Source organism: Erpetoichthys calabaricus, chromosome 1 (genome assembly GCF_900747795.2).
Source record: "Erpetoichthys calabaricus chromosome 1, fErpCal1.3, whole genome shotgun sequence".
In the NCBI taxonomy this organism is placed as follows: Eukaryota; Metazoa; Chordata; class Cladistia; order Polypteriformes; family Polypteridae; genus Erpetoichthys; species Erpetoichthys calabaricus.
Genome location: NC_041394.2, coordinates 317,522,571 through 317,539,938, shown reverse-complemented (window position 1 = coordinate 317,539,938; position 17,368 = coordinate 317,522,571). Strand labels below are relative to the sequence as shown.

At 38.1% G+C, this 17,368-nt stretch overlaps 1 protein-coding gene across 1 annotated transcript in view; it reads right to left on the bottom strand.

Annotated features, from left to right (window-relative positions):
* The window catches only part of ipo8 (importin 8), a 141,330-nt gene that overhangs the window by 37,900 nt on the left and 86,062 nt on the right, over positions 1-17,368 (bottom strand). The window contains exons 12-14 of the mRNA XM_028817948.2: positions 10,632-10,748; positions 10,209-10,298; positions 8,299-8,464 (exon numbers count right to left, since the gene is read on the bottom strand). Coding sequence (XP_028673781.2) covers positions 8,299-8,464; positions 10,209-10,298; positions 10,632-10,748 — 373 coding nt within the window. The remainder of the gene's footprint in view (positions 1-8,298; positions 8,465-10,208; positions 10,299-10,631; positions 10,749-17,368) is intronic.

Sequence of the window (17,368 nt, the reverse complement as noted above, 5' to 3'; positions counted from 1 at the left end):
TGACCACCCTTCGCCTTCAAAACAGCATCAATTCTTCTAGGGACATTTGCACACAGTTTTTGAAGGAACTTGGCTGGTAGGTTATTCCAAACATCTTGAAGAACTAACCACAGATCTTCTGTGGATGTAGGCTTCCTCACATCCTTCTGTCTCTTCATGTAATCCCAGACACACTCGATGTTGTTGAGATCAGGGCTCTGTGGAGGCCATACCATCACTTCCAGGACTTCTTGTTCTTCTTTACGCTGAAGACAGTTCTTAATGACTTTGGTTGTATGTTTGGGGTCGTTGTCCTGCTGCAGAATAAATTTGGGGCCAATCATACGACTCATATTGCATGATGGATAAGTATCTGCCTGTATTTCTCAGCATTGACAACACCATTAATCCTGACCAAATCTCCAACTCCATTTGCAGAAATGCAGCCCCAAACGTTCAAGGAACCTCCACCATGCTTCACTGCTGCCTGCAGACACTCATTATTGTACCGCTCTCCAGCCCTTCGATGAACAAACTGCTTTCTACTATAGCAAATTTTGACTCATCAGTCCAGAACACCTGCTGCCATTTTTCTGTGCCCCAGTTCCTATGTTTTCGTGCATACTTGAGTCGCTTGGCCTTGTTTCCACGTCGGAGGTATGGCTTTTTGGCTGCAACTCTTCCATGAAGACCACTTCTGGCCAGACTTCTCCGGACAGTAGATGGGTGTACCTGGATCCCACTGGTTTCTGCCAGTTCTGAGCTGATGGCACTGCTGGACATCTTCCTTCGGAAGGTAATAAGCTTGATGTGTCTTTCATCTGCTGCACCAAGTTTCCTTGGCCAACCACTGCGTCTACGATCCTCAACGTTGCCCGTTTCTTTGTGCTTCTTTAAAAGAGCTTGAACAGCACATCTTGAAACCCCAGTCTGGGAGAGACCTTGCTGATGCAGTATAACTACCTTGTATCTTATTGCTGTGCTCAATCTTGCCCTGACATGAAACTGTCTTCCACAACCTCACCTTGGTAGCAAAGTTTGGCTGCTCCTCACCCAGTTTTAAGCCTCCTACACAGCTGTTTCTGTTTCAGTTAATGACTGTGTTTCAACCTACATGTGACTTTAATGATCATTAGCACCTGTTTGGTATAATTGGTTGATCATACACCTGACTATAATCCTACAAAATCCCTGACTTTGTGCAAATGTACCTATAAGAATTGATGCTGGTTTGAAGGCAAAAGTTAGTAACACCAAATATTGATTTGATTTAGATTTTTCTTTTGTTCGCTCACTTTGCATTTTGTAAAATGATGATAATAAACAATCATCATTTATATTTCTGAAAGCATTCTTTGTTTACAGCATTTTTTCACACCTGCCTAAAACTTTTGCATAGTACTGTATACAGCAGACAGGTTCCAGATAGTAAAATATCACAAGCTTGACAGCAATAACAAACAGTCCACACTAAAGACACCAGGCTTCGGGAGTTAAATAAGTCCTTTTGAAAATCTAAAGGGTAACTTCAGCTGAAAGCACAGAGTTTCCAAAAGCATAGGTCTTATATAGTCCAGTATAAGACCTTGTTCAGACTACATAAATATATTTGCATGTGGTGTAATCTAGAAGTCTCATGTAAGATACATTTTTTTAAATAAATTAACAATACCTTTATTTTATAAATTTGCAAAAACCTGAACATTAACTTTAAAAATTAAATAAAGTGTAAATGTAATTTCAATAAGACTAACAATAAAAAAAGCAATGAACTAAATCTTACAAACACCTTTCACTATTGTGTGTAGCTTAATGTAACAGATAATTATATTTTCAAATTTGGTTAATTCAGTACAGGGTTGTGTGTTCCAAAGCCTGTTTCGGTAGGACAAGTTGCAAAGCAGAAACTAATCCTGAACATTATAAAAGTCCATCGCAGGGCCCACTAATACACACAAGAACAATTTAGAATCATCTTTGGAATTTACCAAATAAACTGGAGAGCTTTGGAAAAGACCAGACAGACATAAAGAGAATATCCAAATTCCACACAGACAATTAGACAACAGGGTTTGAGTCCATTCTATTCTGTGTAATAAAATTAACATATAAATAAAAAACAAACAAAGTTAATTATGGATTTTTTATGTAACTAAAAGCTGGAAAAGAGAATGGATATAGCCATAATTATTTAAGTTATGGTTGATTACATGATTGATGAAAAAAGTTGAATATTACTAGTAATTTTTGATGTAAGAACATGTAATATGTAGAAAGAGTCAGAAGAATGGCAATGACTTAGATTGAATTAAACATTTATAAATCTTTCAATCCATTTTCTGTAACTGCATATTCCAAACTATGGTTACATAAAGTAAAAGCCTAATCCAGGCAGATAGTGAGCAAAGAAGGAAATAAATGGCAGCCCATTACACAAACAGGATCATTTACACACTCACACAGTGTACAGAGGCAATCAAGAAGATTGAAAAGATGTTTGGTTACACAGCAAGATATATATCTATACTAATAAAAGGCAAAGCCCTCACTGACTGACTCATCACTAATTCTCCTACTTCTCGTGTAGGTAGAAGGCTGAAATTTGGCAGGCTCATTCCTTACAGCTTACTTACAAAAATTAGGCAGGTTTCATTTCGAAATTCTACATGTAATGGTCATAACTGGAACCTGTTTTTTGTCTATATACTCTAATGGAGGAGGCGGAGTCACGTATCGCATCATCACGCCTCCTACGTAATCACGTGAACTAAAAACAAGGAAGAGATTTACAGCACGAGTCAAACGCGGGAACGAAGGTAAATGATGTTAATTTTTGAGTGTCTTTTAATACTGTGTAAGCATACATATTAACACATGTGCAATTAAACGTGTGCATTTACGGGGTGATTTCTCAGGCTTAAAAGCTCGCCTTTTATCAAACGCGGGAACAAAGGTAAATAACATTAATTGTTGAGTGTCTTTTAATACTGTGTAAGTATACATATTAACACATGTGCAATTAAACGTGTGCATTTACGGGGTGATTTCTCAGGCTTAAAAGCTCGCCTTTTATTAAAGAGGTAAATGCAAACTGTTTTCATTCTGAAGGGCACAAACCACGTTAGATTTCATGCTCAAGAGTAAACTCAGCACACAGCTTGGTCATATTACAACCGGTTCATTTTCCTCAGTTTAAAAAGGTTTACTTTTCTTCTTAATAAAATTTTTAAAGAAGTACTTCGCCGCTGCGAAGCGCGGGTATTTTGATATATATCAAAATATATCGCATCATCACGCCTCCCACGTAAGCATGTGAACTGACCCGCTGCCGTTTGCAATGCCATATTCGCGAGATACAAGTTTAATGAGAAGACACGAGGTATAAACGACAGTTTGGATCACTTTGTAATAGAGTTAAAATTGCTGTAGCGAGAAACTTTTAACTGCCGGGTCATTAAATAAACCTGTGGACATCGCAACATCACACAAGACAGCGGCTCACGTGAAGTGACTGAACGCAGCAGGAGTGATCACTTCGATGAATCAAACCTATTCAAAAAACACATTTCACAATTGATAAGGTACGAAAACAATATGAAACCGATTGTGGATTTGCGTACAGCCACTGAAACTTTGTGACGGCACGAGACTTCAGGTCACGTGTCTGCAAAAGAACGTCATTGAGGCAACTATTTTTACTGGCGGTGGCTCAGGGGAGAGAGTTTTTATTCCTCGCATCCCCGTTATACCCTCTGATCTCCCATTTCAATTCAAACGCCTCCAATTTCCACTAAGGCTCTGCTTCGCAATGACAATTAATAAGTCTCAGGGACAGACCCTACAAAAGGTTGGCATTGATTTGAGGCAAGACTGATTTTCACATAGCAAACTGTACGTTGCATGCTCAAGAGTAAGCTCAGCACACAGCTTGGTCATATTACAACCAGAGGGGCGAACTGACACCGTGATATACAAAGAGATCCTTAACAAATAATTATTGATTCATTTTCCCTCAGTTTAAAAAGGTTTACTGTTCTTCTTAATAAAAATTTTAGAAAAACTATTTGCCCCCTTCCTGATTTCTTATTCTTTTGCATGTTTGTCACACAAAATGTTTCTGATCAACAAACACATTTAACCATTAGTCAAATATAACACAAGTAAACACAAAATGCAGTTTGTAAATGGTGGTTTTTATTATTTAGGGAGAAAAAAAAATCCAAACCTACATGGCCCTGTGTGAAAAAGTAATTGCCCCCTGAACCTAATAACTGGTTGGGCCACCCTTAGCAGCAATAACTGCAATCAAGCGTTTGCGATAACTTGCAATGAGTCTTTTACAGCGCTCTGGAGGAATTTTGGCCCACTCATCTTTGCAAAATTGTTGTAATTCAGCTTTATTTGAGGGTTTTCTAGCATGAACCGCCTTTTTAAGGTCATGCCATAGCATCTCAATTGGATTCAGGTCAGGACTTTGACTAGGCCACTCCAAAGTCTTCATTTTGTTTTTCTTCAGCCATTCAGAGGTGGATTTGCTGGTGTGTTTTGGGTCATTGTCCTGTTGCAGCACCCAAGATCGCTTCAGCTCGAGTTGACGAACAGATGGCCGGACATTCTCCTTCAGGACTTTTTGGTAGACAGTAGAATTCATGGTTCCATCTATCACAGCAAGCCTTCCAGGTCCTGAAGCAGCAAAACAACCCCAGACCATCACACTACCACCACCATATTTTACTGTTGGTATGATGTTCTTTTTCTGAAATGCTGTGTTCCTTTTATGCCAGATGTAACGGGACATTTGCCTTCCAAAAAGTTCAACTTTTGTCTCATCAGTCCACAAGGTATTTTCCCAAAAGTCTTGGCAATCATTGAGATGTTTCTTAGCAAAATTGAGACGAGCCCTAATGTTTTTTTTGCTTAACAGTGGTTTGCGTCTTGGAAATCTGCCATGCAGGCCGTTTTTGCCCAGTCTCTTTCTTATGGTGGAGTCGTGAACACTGACCTTAATTGAGGCAAGTGAGGCCTGCAGTTCTTTAGACGTTGTCCTGGGGTCTTTTGTGACCTCTCGGATGAGTCGTCTCTGCGCTCTTGGGGTAATTTTGGTCGGCCGGCCACTCCTGGGAAGGTTCACCACTGTTCCATGTTTTTGCCATTTGTGGATAATGGCTCTCACTGTGGTTCACTGGAGTCCCAAAGCTTTAGAAATGGCTTTATAACCTTTACCAGACTGATAGATCTCAATTACTTCTGTTCTCATTTGTTCCTGAATTTCTTTGGATCTTGGCATGATGTCTAGCTTTTGAGGTGCTTTTGGTCTACTTCTCTGTGTCAGGCAGCTCCTATTTAAGTGATTTCTTGATTGAAACAGGTGTGGCAGTAATCAAGCCTGAGGGTGGCTACGGAAATTGAACTCAGGTGTGATACACCACAGTTAGGTTATTTTTTAACAAGGGAGCAATTACTTTTTCACACAGGGCCATGTAGGTTTGGATTTTTTTTCTCCCTAAATAATAAAAACCATCATTTAAAAACTGCATTTTGTGTTTACTTGTGTTATATTTGACTAATGGTTAAATGTGTTTGATGATCAGAAACATTTTGTGTGACAAACATGCAAAAGAATAAGAAATCAGGAAGGGGGCAAATAGTTTTTCACACCACGGTATGTATATATATATATATATATATGTAGATATGTGTATATGTATATATGTATATGTATGTTTATGTGTGTGTATATTATATATATATATATATATATATAAGACAGCAACACTCTCTTTAACACACTACTTCTCCGCTGCGAAGCGCGGGTATTTTGCTAGTATATATATATATATATATATATATATATATATATATATATATATATATATATATATATATATATATATATATATATATATAATGTACAGTGGATTCCACTTATTTTAAGATGAATTCTTTAACAAATGGGCATAAGTGGAAGTTGGCTAAGAGCACCATATACAGAAAATATGGAAAAATTCTCAAGTAGGGTGAAGGACAGTAGTGCTCAGGTAAACTTTAAAACTTGATGGATCATATTTGCTAAAGTTATCTGAATAGAGACAGACGGTTAATGCTGGACTTAATGGGTTGATTTCATCAATAAGAAAATAGGGACAAAAAGAATAGAAATACACTGAAGTACCTAGAGTAAATGCAGAAAGTTATGAAGAGAATATGAAAGATCACATAAACTGTGACTGATCAGTCTGAACCTAGTATCCCAGAGGTATATCATAGCTGCAGCAATATCAGTCAATTAAGGACAGAAGTTCCTATACATTGTGTTTCCTACTCTTAGTAAATAATAGTGAAACTGTAGCTTAATATTCAATCAGCATTGGGGTAACCGTCAAGATCCCAGTTAGAGTAGGTCTGCACTAGGGATCTTCTTTAAGTCCTTACCTCTTTGATCTGGTAATGGATCTGTTGAGTCATGGGATAAAAGACTAATTCCCCTGGCTGATGCTTTTTGCATATGACATTTTGTTGTGTAGTACCAGGAAATAGACAGGAAGATGGAAGAGTGAAGAAGGGCTTTGGAAGATAGAGGGTTGAAGATAAATAGGAAGAAGATAGAATATTGGAGGTTTAATGATGATCAGGATTCAGAAGTGGGCCTGCAGGGACAGCTGTTGAAAATATCTAGGATCAGTGGTAGCCCCAGATAGAAAATTAAATGCAGGGATAACTCACAGAGTGCAGAGTGGATGGAAAAACTGGAAGATGGTATCAGGAGTATTGTGTGATCGAAGAATTAATGATGTTTAGAGAAGAAGTTAGATTTGTCAGAAGTGAGAACGCCGAGATGAATGTTTGAGTTACTAAAAAAGGACAGAATAAGAAACAAGACAATCAGAGATACAACAAAAGTGGGAGAGATATTTAAGAAAGTACAGGAAATACAGGAAAGTAGGCTGAAGTGGCATGGACATGTGATGGGGAGAGACAATGAATATTTAAGCAAAAGAGTGATGTAAATGGAAGTACAGAGAAAGAAAAAATGAAGGCAAAGCGGAGGTGGACGGATAAAATAAAACAAGAAGGAAAAGATCTGACTAGAAAGAAGGTAAAAAACAGAGCTGTATGGAGAAACTTGATCAAGAACATCAACTGCACGTAGAAGTGGGAAAAGAAGAAGAGGATGAAGAAGCTTAACATTCTGTCAGCTTATCCTGAACAGTGTTTCTTGTTTTACAAGGAAAGTTCACAAGCTCTCACGCAGAAAGGGACAAGCAAAATGAACCAAAAGTACAAAAACAATATTCTTACATTGTTAGAATGCACTGAAAATCACAAAAATTTCCACTCTTAGGAAATGTGCTTTGACTGATGCATTAGGTGGCACGTCTTACCTTACGTTTTGTGAGTGATGTTAAAATCAACAGGATATATTATACTCAAGGGCCAATATTTCAATATTATGGGCTTAATAATTTCTCAGATTCTACTATAATGAGGAGACTTTGTCCAGTCTGCAGTAGTCCACAGCTGGTATTTCAGGGCCCTATTTTGTCCTTTAAGGGATTACTTTCTTACTGCCACTCACCTTGTCAAACCTACAGCACAAAGTCTCCTCATCACAGTAGAAACTGGGACTTTTTTTTTTTCAACAACTGTTAGCCTGTTAGGCACTTATCACACAAGCTGGAGTCCCTCAGAAACTTGGCTTCTGATTGGGCTGTGACTGATTTCTTCCTGCTAGAGTTTCTTCCGATATCCAATTGCCTTTGGATTGTGTAGGACACTGTACTCACTGACACATTGATATTTTTGTAATTTCTCTAAATGAAACACCTACTGTACATTTCTAATGGTACTAATGCTCAGTTTCATTTGACTTGTTAATTGCTATTTTATTGTTATTATCATGGGAATATTGTCCAAGTAGTACTTCAGAGGGTGTAGTAACACAGTCTGTCCCCACTCTTCTTTAAGACAGAGGGTTTGTAAGTAATCAACAGAGGATGGGACACCTGCGCAAATTGTTTGCTTCAACTTGCAAGGTCTAATTTATTTTAATTGCTGCAGAACATTGGTAGGTTTTAGCCTATTAATTGTTCCCTGAAGAAGGTACATTTGTAATATTCTGGCATTTCCCTGTTTGTCAGTATTTGCTAACCTAAACATTAAATTTTAACTTCTGGCTGTTTACTGCTTACATTTTCACCATTTTAAATCATTCATTGCATTTCATCTGTTTAGATTTGAAGAAAAACTGGAAAAATTGAAGTGTTCTAAAACTTTTGACCAGTAGTATATCTGTTTATATATCTAATTGTAGCTGCATACCTTGGTCTTGATTGCTGACGAGGGTCTGTAGGGCAATAGCTGCCTCTACTTTAACAGGCATCTCCTTGTCCACGATGAGATTCTGTTTCACCAATTCCACTGCGTTTTGTACATTGAGCTCGTTGTGGAATCGCAGAGAGCCAAATGAGTGAAGCACCCAGCAGGACTGCATGGTGAAGCAGAAGGGAACAAACATTGAAGAAGACATTTATTTGCTACAAGATAAAATAATGGTATGTCTTTCTTATGTACAGATTCCTTGGCCATGGACTATTCAAATCCTTTCAATTCCATTCAAAAAACAAAGGCCTCTAAATAACTTCAGAGATTTTAGTCATGAGACTGGAATTATGTTAGAATGGAAAATATATATTAATGAAGAGGCTTGCTAGTGTTGCTAGATTCTTGCAGCTAGACCCATGCCTTCTTTACGGACACATTCATTGTTAGGGAAATAAAATCATGAGGTACTAAGAAGACAGTTTCAACCTACAGTATATGTATGGATGTATGGACAGTACACTGTATACAGTATGCTATTAAGTTAGAAATCAACTTTTTTCCCCATTTTAACAATTTTTACAATACATGTTGATAAAAATAAAGCCTGCTCTATAACACCATCACAAGTAAGAGGAAATTATGTTTCTAAGAAATTAAATGGAGATAATTATTTTATCCCCATATAGCAGGTGCATGTAATTGTATTATGTATGCAGTGTTGGAAAATTAGGTCCTTTCTTGATAATAAAATTAAACACTAATAATGCAATATTTAATGTCCAAGCTGTTTTCAAAAAGTAAAGAAGACTAACTGTAGAAGATAGGATCTCTCTTATCAGTTACGTAAAGAAATATAAAAGTAAGGATAGAACACTTTCTCAAGAATTAAATAGAAATACAGTAATAATAATAATCCTTTGTATTCTTGAAACTGCCATCACTGAAAACTTTAAGCACAATCCACACCCTGGTTAATTTAAAATCCTTACTTACCCTGCCTACATAAAACTGTTAATCAAGATTGTATCCCAAAGTGCTTTACAAATTAAGTAGCATACAATTTGTGTAACATAGTTCAATAAAATGTTGAAGTGCTTTACAGTTGCATGCTTCTTGGAAGATGATTTTGTAACTGATTTGTTGTTCTTATGCATTAATTGTGTACTGAATGTGGACCACACCACTCAAAAAGGAGCTAGCTGTTGTAAACACCTAAAGCTTCTCTCTAACCTCATTTTTAACATCGCCAAAATTTTAACCCCCCCCCTCCCCAAAATCCTGCTACCCCAAACTAACCTTCTAAGTACAGTATATTAATCACGGTGGCTTCTCTCCAGCCTTTCATCTCAGATATCCTTTATAAACCCTGTCTCCAGTGTCCCTAACCAAAAAAAAAAAAAAAAAATGGTCTGGAATGAAAAAATGCTATTACATTGTGTACTGCTCAATCACCAGGAATAAGAAAGTAAAAACACAATGAAGGTCTATCCATCAACAAAACAGGACTATTTCTTACAGAACAGAAACTTTATGCACTAGATACCTGGACACCATGTAAGTGTGCATGCAGCATACTGAAGGTGACTTTTGGTTGACAACAAATTTAAATAAATTGAGACAAGCTGGACTTTGATATAAGTCAGCTGCATGCACTGATGTAAGGTAATGAATATATCGTTATTATAACCCATATATTCCTGAACAAAACAGTAATCCACTGAGACATGCTAGAGCGTTTATGGTTGCAGAGCTATACTTTCTTAATCATAATGGAACCACCAGGAAGAAGTGGTGTATGAGACCACGATGAAGTCTAAGCATCTCAAAGAGTAGAAAAGGTTTCAAAATCAAGAGAAAAAAAAATTCATAATTCTTAGTACTTCTGTTAATGTTTAAGAGCAACTCACTCTAGCCCTGAGGTAGCCCAAGTTGGAATTTAACAAAGGAAAGACGTAATTTTGCAGCATCAGCTCCACCTGCTCTTTGTAAATTCTCTTCTGTGGGATGAAGGAAAAAAATACAGCATTAATTCAAAGCACCTATAAAAATAATAAACCATCAGACATGCTTGCTGGTGGGTTTAGAAAATGGAATGATGGATGGAAATAAACAACTCAACATAGCTAAAATTCACAGTTTCTGCTGCCTGTGAAACCCTCCAAAATATCACACTAAGTAAGAAGATTACAGTGGTATTAATAATGCCATAATGATCTATTGGTAAAACTTAGGTAGCAGGTAATCAAACAAGTTTAATTTTTAATATTTTGATTTTTTTAAATCTTATAGAAGTATATTAATTTTCAGGGGAAAACTGGTATTTAGAGTACCTTTAGCAGAACATCAGCCAAGGAACCAATTACATGCAGGGCACCATCTTTTCTTCGTGGGTCAGTATTTGGATCGACAAGAATATGGTGACAAAATTCCATCATTATCGGTAAAACCTGCTAGGAAACAGGAACAACTGAGATTCCCAAAATAAACACAAACATTGATCAGTGTGTTATATTGGGTTAAAAAAATGGCAAGCAGCAATAGTACAAATAATTACCTCACGCTTGTATAGTCTCAGTTTTAATCTATAAAATAACCCTAAATTGCACAGCGTTTGCTTCAAGATTGCTTCTAATTTTTGAATGACAGTCTTTTAATTCCTTTCAGGGAATGCAGTATGGTTTGTTTTCCACTCTGACTTGTTTATTGTAGCCTATTGATATATTATAGGTAGGCTGTATAAAACTGGTGCTGATAATAAAAAGAAGTGATGGTGACTGATGATTTAAAAGTGGATTAAAGAGTGTGAAGTTTAATTATGTACTCAGATGACAGTAAGTCAGTCCTAGGGCTCATAGCACTTGAGTGATCAGATTAAACGTCTATGATGCTCCTGCGATAGTCTGTGTGTTCCTATGACTCTATAATTGCATAAAATATGATCATTAAATAGATGAATAGATACACCTAACATGAGTCCTGTCCCCTACATAATTTTCACATAGGTTATGCACAATTTTGTTCTTACAGGTAAAATTCATAGATTTGGCCAAAAGTACAAACACAGAAAAACAGCACAAAACAAAAGAGTAAATAGCCATACTACACAAATCTCAACCTTAGAAAAATTAAGTGAATAGGAATTATTATGCTTAGCTAAATGGAGTGTGCAATGAAATCTTTAGGTTTATCCCACATTTTCTATGAAGACACAGATCTCAAATTATTCTACTATAATGAAAACTAAACATCTATAGAGGAAATGGCACATTTTTTATAATACTGTACAAAACTACTTTTTCTGCTTTAAGGAGATCACTGCTGATTTAGAACACTGAAGGAATGAAATGCAATAGTGTACTGGAGCGTGGGCAAAATAATTTATTATTATTTTCAGGGACATAGACTAGGTGCTCTGAAGGAATGCAAGTTTTCTTCATTATTAAATTTGCTTCATTATTAAAAAGCCTCTCACCTTTTTATTTTTCATGTGATCAGAGTGGTTCAATTATAGAAAAAAGGGGCATTGCCTTGTTTCCTTTGGAATGACATGAGAGTTTCACTGTAGTTTTCAGAACTAAGTTGCAACCTTTGAAAAAAACAGTTGAAACTCTTCAGGATAGTGAAGGATGAATTTCACTGTGGAACTGAGAAGAGGGCTTCTCCATATGTGGCCTTTTATCTGACATCTCTATTAATTATAGGTGATTTTAATATTTACATAGATGTATAATTAAACACTTTTAACCAAGTGTTTACTTATCTGCTAAACTTGTCAGGGTTTTTCCAGATTAATAAAGTCCAGACTCATTATTATAATCACACATTGGGTCTAATCATTACTTATAATTTAATTTACTGGTAAATCATCTCTGTTAACTACTTCATTACACTTGTCTTGTTCTAGTCTCGCGGGGTCAGATGTGTGAGAAGACACGTTTAGGGACAAACCGTTAAAAAAATTCAAAGTGAAAAGTGGCAAAATCCTGAGCTGCAAAGGCTAAACACACAGGGCTTCTTCTTACACCCACCCCCATTTCCTCCAGTCCATGAAGTTTAAATGAGTGCTGCAACAGAGCAGACAGGCAGACAGACAGACAGACACAAACAACACACACACACACAACACACATAGACCACCGCAGCTAACTGGCTCCACGTTTGAGAAATATTTCTGTCTGTTACAATATCTTTATGTCATTTTGTCTATTGCATTAATAAATGGCATAACACCAGCAAGTAAAGAGTTTACGTAACCATTTTGGTCTATGGATATACTACAGTATGTGTTAAAATGCCTTATTTTGGCATGGAATGTGTGAATTTCTAACTAGACAGTAATATTACCTTATTTCAGTTACTCATTTAAATGTACAGTCAGAAGGTACAAGTTGTGCAGCCTTGTCTGTGCTTTACTGGTTTCATTAGGTAGATTTGTTGATTTGGGTGTTTTGAGTACTGCAATCTACATTTCCTGTTGCTCGTCGTTATCAGCTATCTGTCACATATCACTTACATCAAATGCATATTTTGCTGTTCATTGAGAATTCTTCCAATGTTACATCGACTCCTACACTATCGTCATAACACTGAACAACAACAACACCTGCAACAATGTATCGTTCACATTTGCCACTCATCCATTTAAGTCTTTGAATGCCAATATACAATCTGATGTTACAGAAATGCTTTTCCATTGCAGTTAAGTTACATTTTTAAAACATTCAATGTGCTCTCTGGAAACACGACACTGGCTTTTTTTTTTTTTTTTTTTTTTTTTTTTTAAAGAGTCTTTTCAGCTGTATACAGTTTATCATAATCAGAAACTTGCTCCCTGCTGGACCAGATTAACAAGAGCACCACTGCTCTTTCCAGTTCAAAATCACCAGCCTTATTTTAAAGGCTGCCTTCATGAGGCTTTGGATTGGTGTAGAATTTTGACACAGTCTACTTTTTTCCACCAAGTTTTAAGCAAAAATTCACTCATGGTTGTCTCCAGACGTATATATTATATGTGTGGCTTCAGAGAAACTAGTCTTGTTCCTGTCCTTACAAATGCAATCGCAGATTAAGTCAAGAACAGTATGCTAGGTACATTGCAACTACACATCAAAATCTGTGGATTTGTGAAACCCAGAACTAATTACAAAGAACAATATTTTAACAAAACTAAATACTGCAGAGTCTATTCCTGTCTCTCCTAGAATCTGCCACCTTAGTACTTTTAACTTAATAAAATCATGATTTCCTGTTTTGTTAATTTCTAAAATAAAACCTACCACCTGCCCATTAGATCCAGGCCCATCAAAAATAGAGAAAAACTCAGTGCAGTGGCTGAAGATTTGACTCACCTACAATACATCTCTATAACTGCTACATTATTGATGATTAAATAAACTTGGACTTGACATCTCTAGCTATTCCTTAATACTATTTACACACTCTGAGCAATAATCTGTTATGCTGTAAACCTGATGTGATATTTAAAATACTCCAGTGAGAAAGACAGGGCTACTAACTTCTAAGTAACTTCTTACAGCTTGCCCAAATCATTAAGATTTTCTGAAGGCAGTAAAACCAAAAGGACAAGCAGCACACCACCCAATGAAAAGGTCTGAGGACACATGATCTCAGCTACGCCAGAAAGCAAAGTAGAAAGTACAAGAGTTGCAAATTTAAGATTAGCTGATAATATACTATATAACATTTTTAGAAAAAGAAAAAAACGTCTGTAAGCATTGCGGACAAGTGGTTAAGTGTATGTATTTGAAACCAAAGGTCTGCAGTTTCAAACTCCATAACTAACTTGCTGTGTGCAACTCTGAGCAAACCATTTCATGTGCTAGGGCTCCACTTGAACACATGTCCTTATAGCAACTGTAGATTGGAGCTCACCACCAAATGCCATAAGCTGTATAAAACAGGCTGTCTATACAGGTAGTCCCCAGGTTATGGACATTCGACCTACAACATACGAACTGGGCCGCAGCTGCGACGCATGCATCACAGTAACTGCCGCTCCGTCATCTTTGGCCTGCAGACGCTGCAAGCGGTGGCTGGACGGAGGCTGGAGGGGGGCAATTTCACTGCTCGCGCAGTGTAGTGTCCCTGCGGTGGCTCCCGGCAGCAAGCGGTTTAACTGCCCGCCCACCACACACAGCTGCCCCGTTCGTTCTAGGTGCACGGCTGGTAATGCTGCAAGCAGTGATCCAGTTGTAGCTGAATGGGGTGGCAGGGGGTAGCATTGTAGTGTGCCTCAGATGGCTGCATGTTGAATGGGGGCGGTGGTGTTGCGTACGCTGCAGGCAGCATACTGTAGTGAAGGTGACTGTGAGGTGGGCTGGTGATGAACTGCCCCTCGCTGCCCCCATTCATTCTCAATAGCAAGCCTGCTTGTACTGTTACGCCCATAGCAGGAAGTTGTCTCTTGTCAGTACAGGGTGGTCCAGATCTAATTATGCAGATCCAGATCGTCTGGATGACTTTAATTTATGCATGGACGATTCCAGTTCGGCGCGAAGACGATTCTTCATGTCGTCAGTTCGCACACTTCTCGATGGTCTGGGATTTTTTGGGTGATTTTCTATGTAAAAAACTGAATAAGTTATAGCGTAATGAAAACTGCATAGTTAGATCTGGACCACCCTATACATCAGACGTGTTGACGACTGGTGCCTTCCTGCTGTGATAGCTGTACTGTGCTGTGCAGAAGAGCTCATCTTAACCTTTTGTCTTCACCCTTCAACAATGTCTCTGAAACACAAATCTGATGCAAATGCTGGTGATACAGTAAAGAAGAGAAAAACCATCACCATGGAAAATAAAGAAGAAATAATAAAAAGTTCAGAAAGAGGTGAAACTCCATCATTCATTGGCAGAGCATTTGGTTACAGTCGGTCAACAATAGCATTTGTTAAAATAATGTACCTGTTTCAACTTACATACAAATTCAACTTATGTACAAACCTACAGTCCCTATCCCGTATGTAACCCGGGGACTGCCTGTACTGAAATAACTGAAGGGTGAACTACAGAATTTTAATGGGTTAGAGTTCTATCAACCTCTTCATTGGATTTTATGTTAATTCTGATTCATTCATCTTTCATTTTCTTGCACTTGATCATCTAATGATGAAAAATGCATGAAATTAAATTTTATAAAATCTAAAAACAGTTTAACATGCTGGCAGGCAGTGGTGATGTGTTACATGCTGGAAGTAAGAATTTCACCATACTTTGTACACATTAAAATACTACTACAGTAATCCCTCGCTATATTGCGCTTCGACTTTCGCGGCTTCACTCTATCGCGGATTTTATATGTAAGCATACTTAAATATATATCGCGGATTTTTTGCTGGTTCGCGGATTTCTGCGGACAATGGGTCTTTTAATTTCTGATACATGCTTCCTCAGTTGGTTTGCCCAGTTGATTTCATACAAGGGACGCTATTGGCAGATGGCTGAGAAGCTACCCAACCACAGCGCGTATTATGTATTAAATAAAACTCCTCAAATATATTGTGAGCACGGGGGCTGTTCGCACCCCTAGAACAGTGGTCCCCAACCTTTTTGACAGCAAGGACCACTTTATTAGATGCAAATTTTTCCACAGACCGGTCGTGGGAGGGGGATCATTGGGTGGGGGCAGTTTTATACACAATTTACATAACATTTCTATTATTATTAAAGTTATTAAGCAGTTCGCATACGTTTGCAATTCTTTTTTTGCATATAACAAAGACATATGCTTTACATTTGCCAATCCAACAGATTGCACATCACAAACATTAACACTGCAATCTTTTTTTCGTGTCTGTCGTTTCTATAGGAGGGTGACAATGAGTTAAATTCCAATGGATGTTTTTCAAATGTTGACAAGCAATAAGCAAAAGGTATCACTGAAAACCACAGAAAACAAAAACAGAAAAAAAAAAAAAAAGTACGAGGAAAGTTCGAAGAAAGAGATTTTTTTACAATGTTTCTGTTTGGGGATCGTTGTGCAAACGTGCACATCTGAGCTGCGACCACAGATCTAACTGCTCTGTGGATGATTCGTTCAAGCATTTCAAGGTCACTTCATTGTAATGAAAGCATCTGTTGAATGTACTTCGTAGTAACGTGATTTCTATAGACTCATGTCATATGGGGAAACTGTCGGGACCATAAAAATACTTTGTTGTAATAGTCTCTCACCTCGGTCTCTCTCCTCTCTCTGCGCCGTTGCAAAGCCCCGCCCGCCAAGCGTTCTGAAAAGTTTGAGTGAGTCACCGTTGCCGGCAGTTCTCTCGCGGCCCGGCTGTCAGATGGCTGCGGACCGGTAGTGGGCTGCGGACCGGGGGTTGGGGACTCCTGCCCTAGAGGACATGGCCGCTTCTCAGAAAACGCTGAAAGATTACCGTCACAGTGCTCCCTTCTTTGCTGGGCTTACACGTGGCTGCTTTGCAAGCGATATTCTTCCCGCATGGTGCTTCGCGTACTTAAAAGATCAAACAGCACGTATTGATTTTTGATTGCTTGCTTTCCTCTCTCTCTCGCTCTGACATTCTCTGATCCTGACGGAGGGGGTGTGAGCAGAGGGGCTGTTCGCATACTGGCCTAGAGGATACGGACGCTCCTCTAAAAAATGCTGAAAAATGCTTGCTCCCTTCCTCGCAGCTGCTTTGTCCGGCGGTGCTTCGCATACTTAAAAGCCAAACAGCCCTATTGATTTTTGACTGTTTGCTTTTTTTTCTCTCTCTCTCTCTCTGACGCGCACTCCTTTGAAGAGGAAGATATGTTTGCATTCTTTTAATTGTGAGACGGAACTGTCATCTCTGTCTTGTCATGGAGCACAGTTTAAACTTTTGAAAAAGAGACAAATGTTTGTTTGCAGTGTTTGAATAACGTTCCTGTCTCTCTACAACCTCCTGTGTTTCTGTGCAAATTTGTGACCCAAGCATGACAATATAAAAATAACCATTTAAACATATGGTTTCTACTTCGCGGATTTTCACCTTTTGCGGGGGGCGTCTGGAACGCAACCCCCGCGATCGAGGACGGATTACTGTACTACTATTTTCAGTTTAAA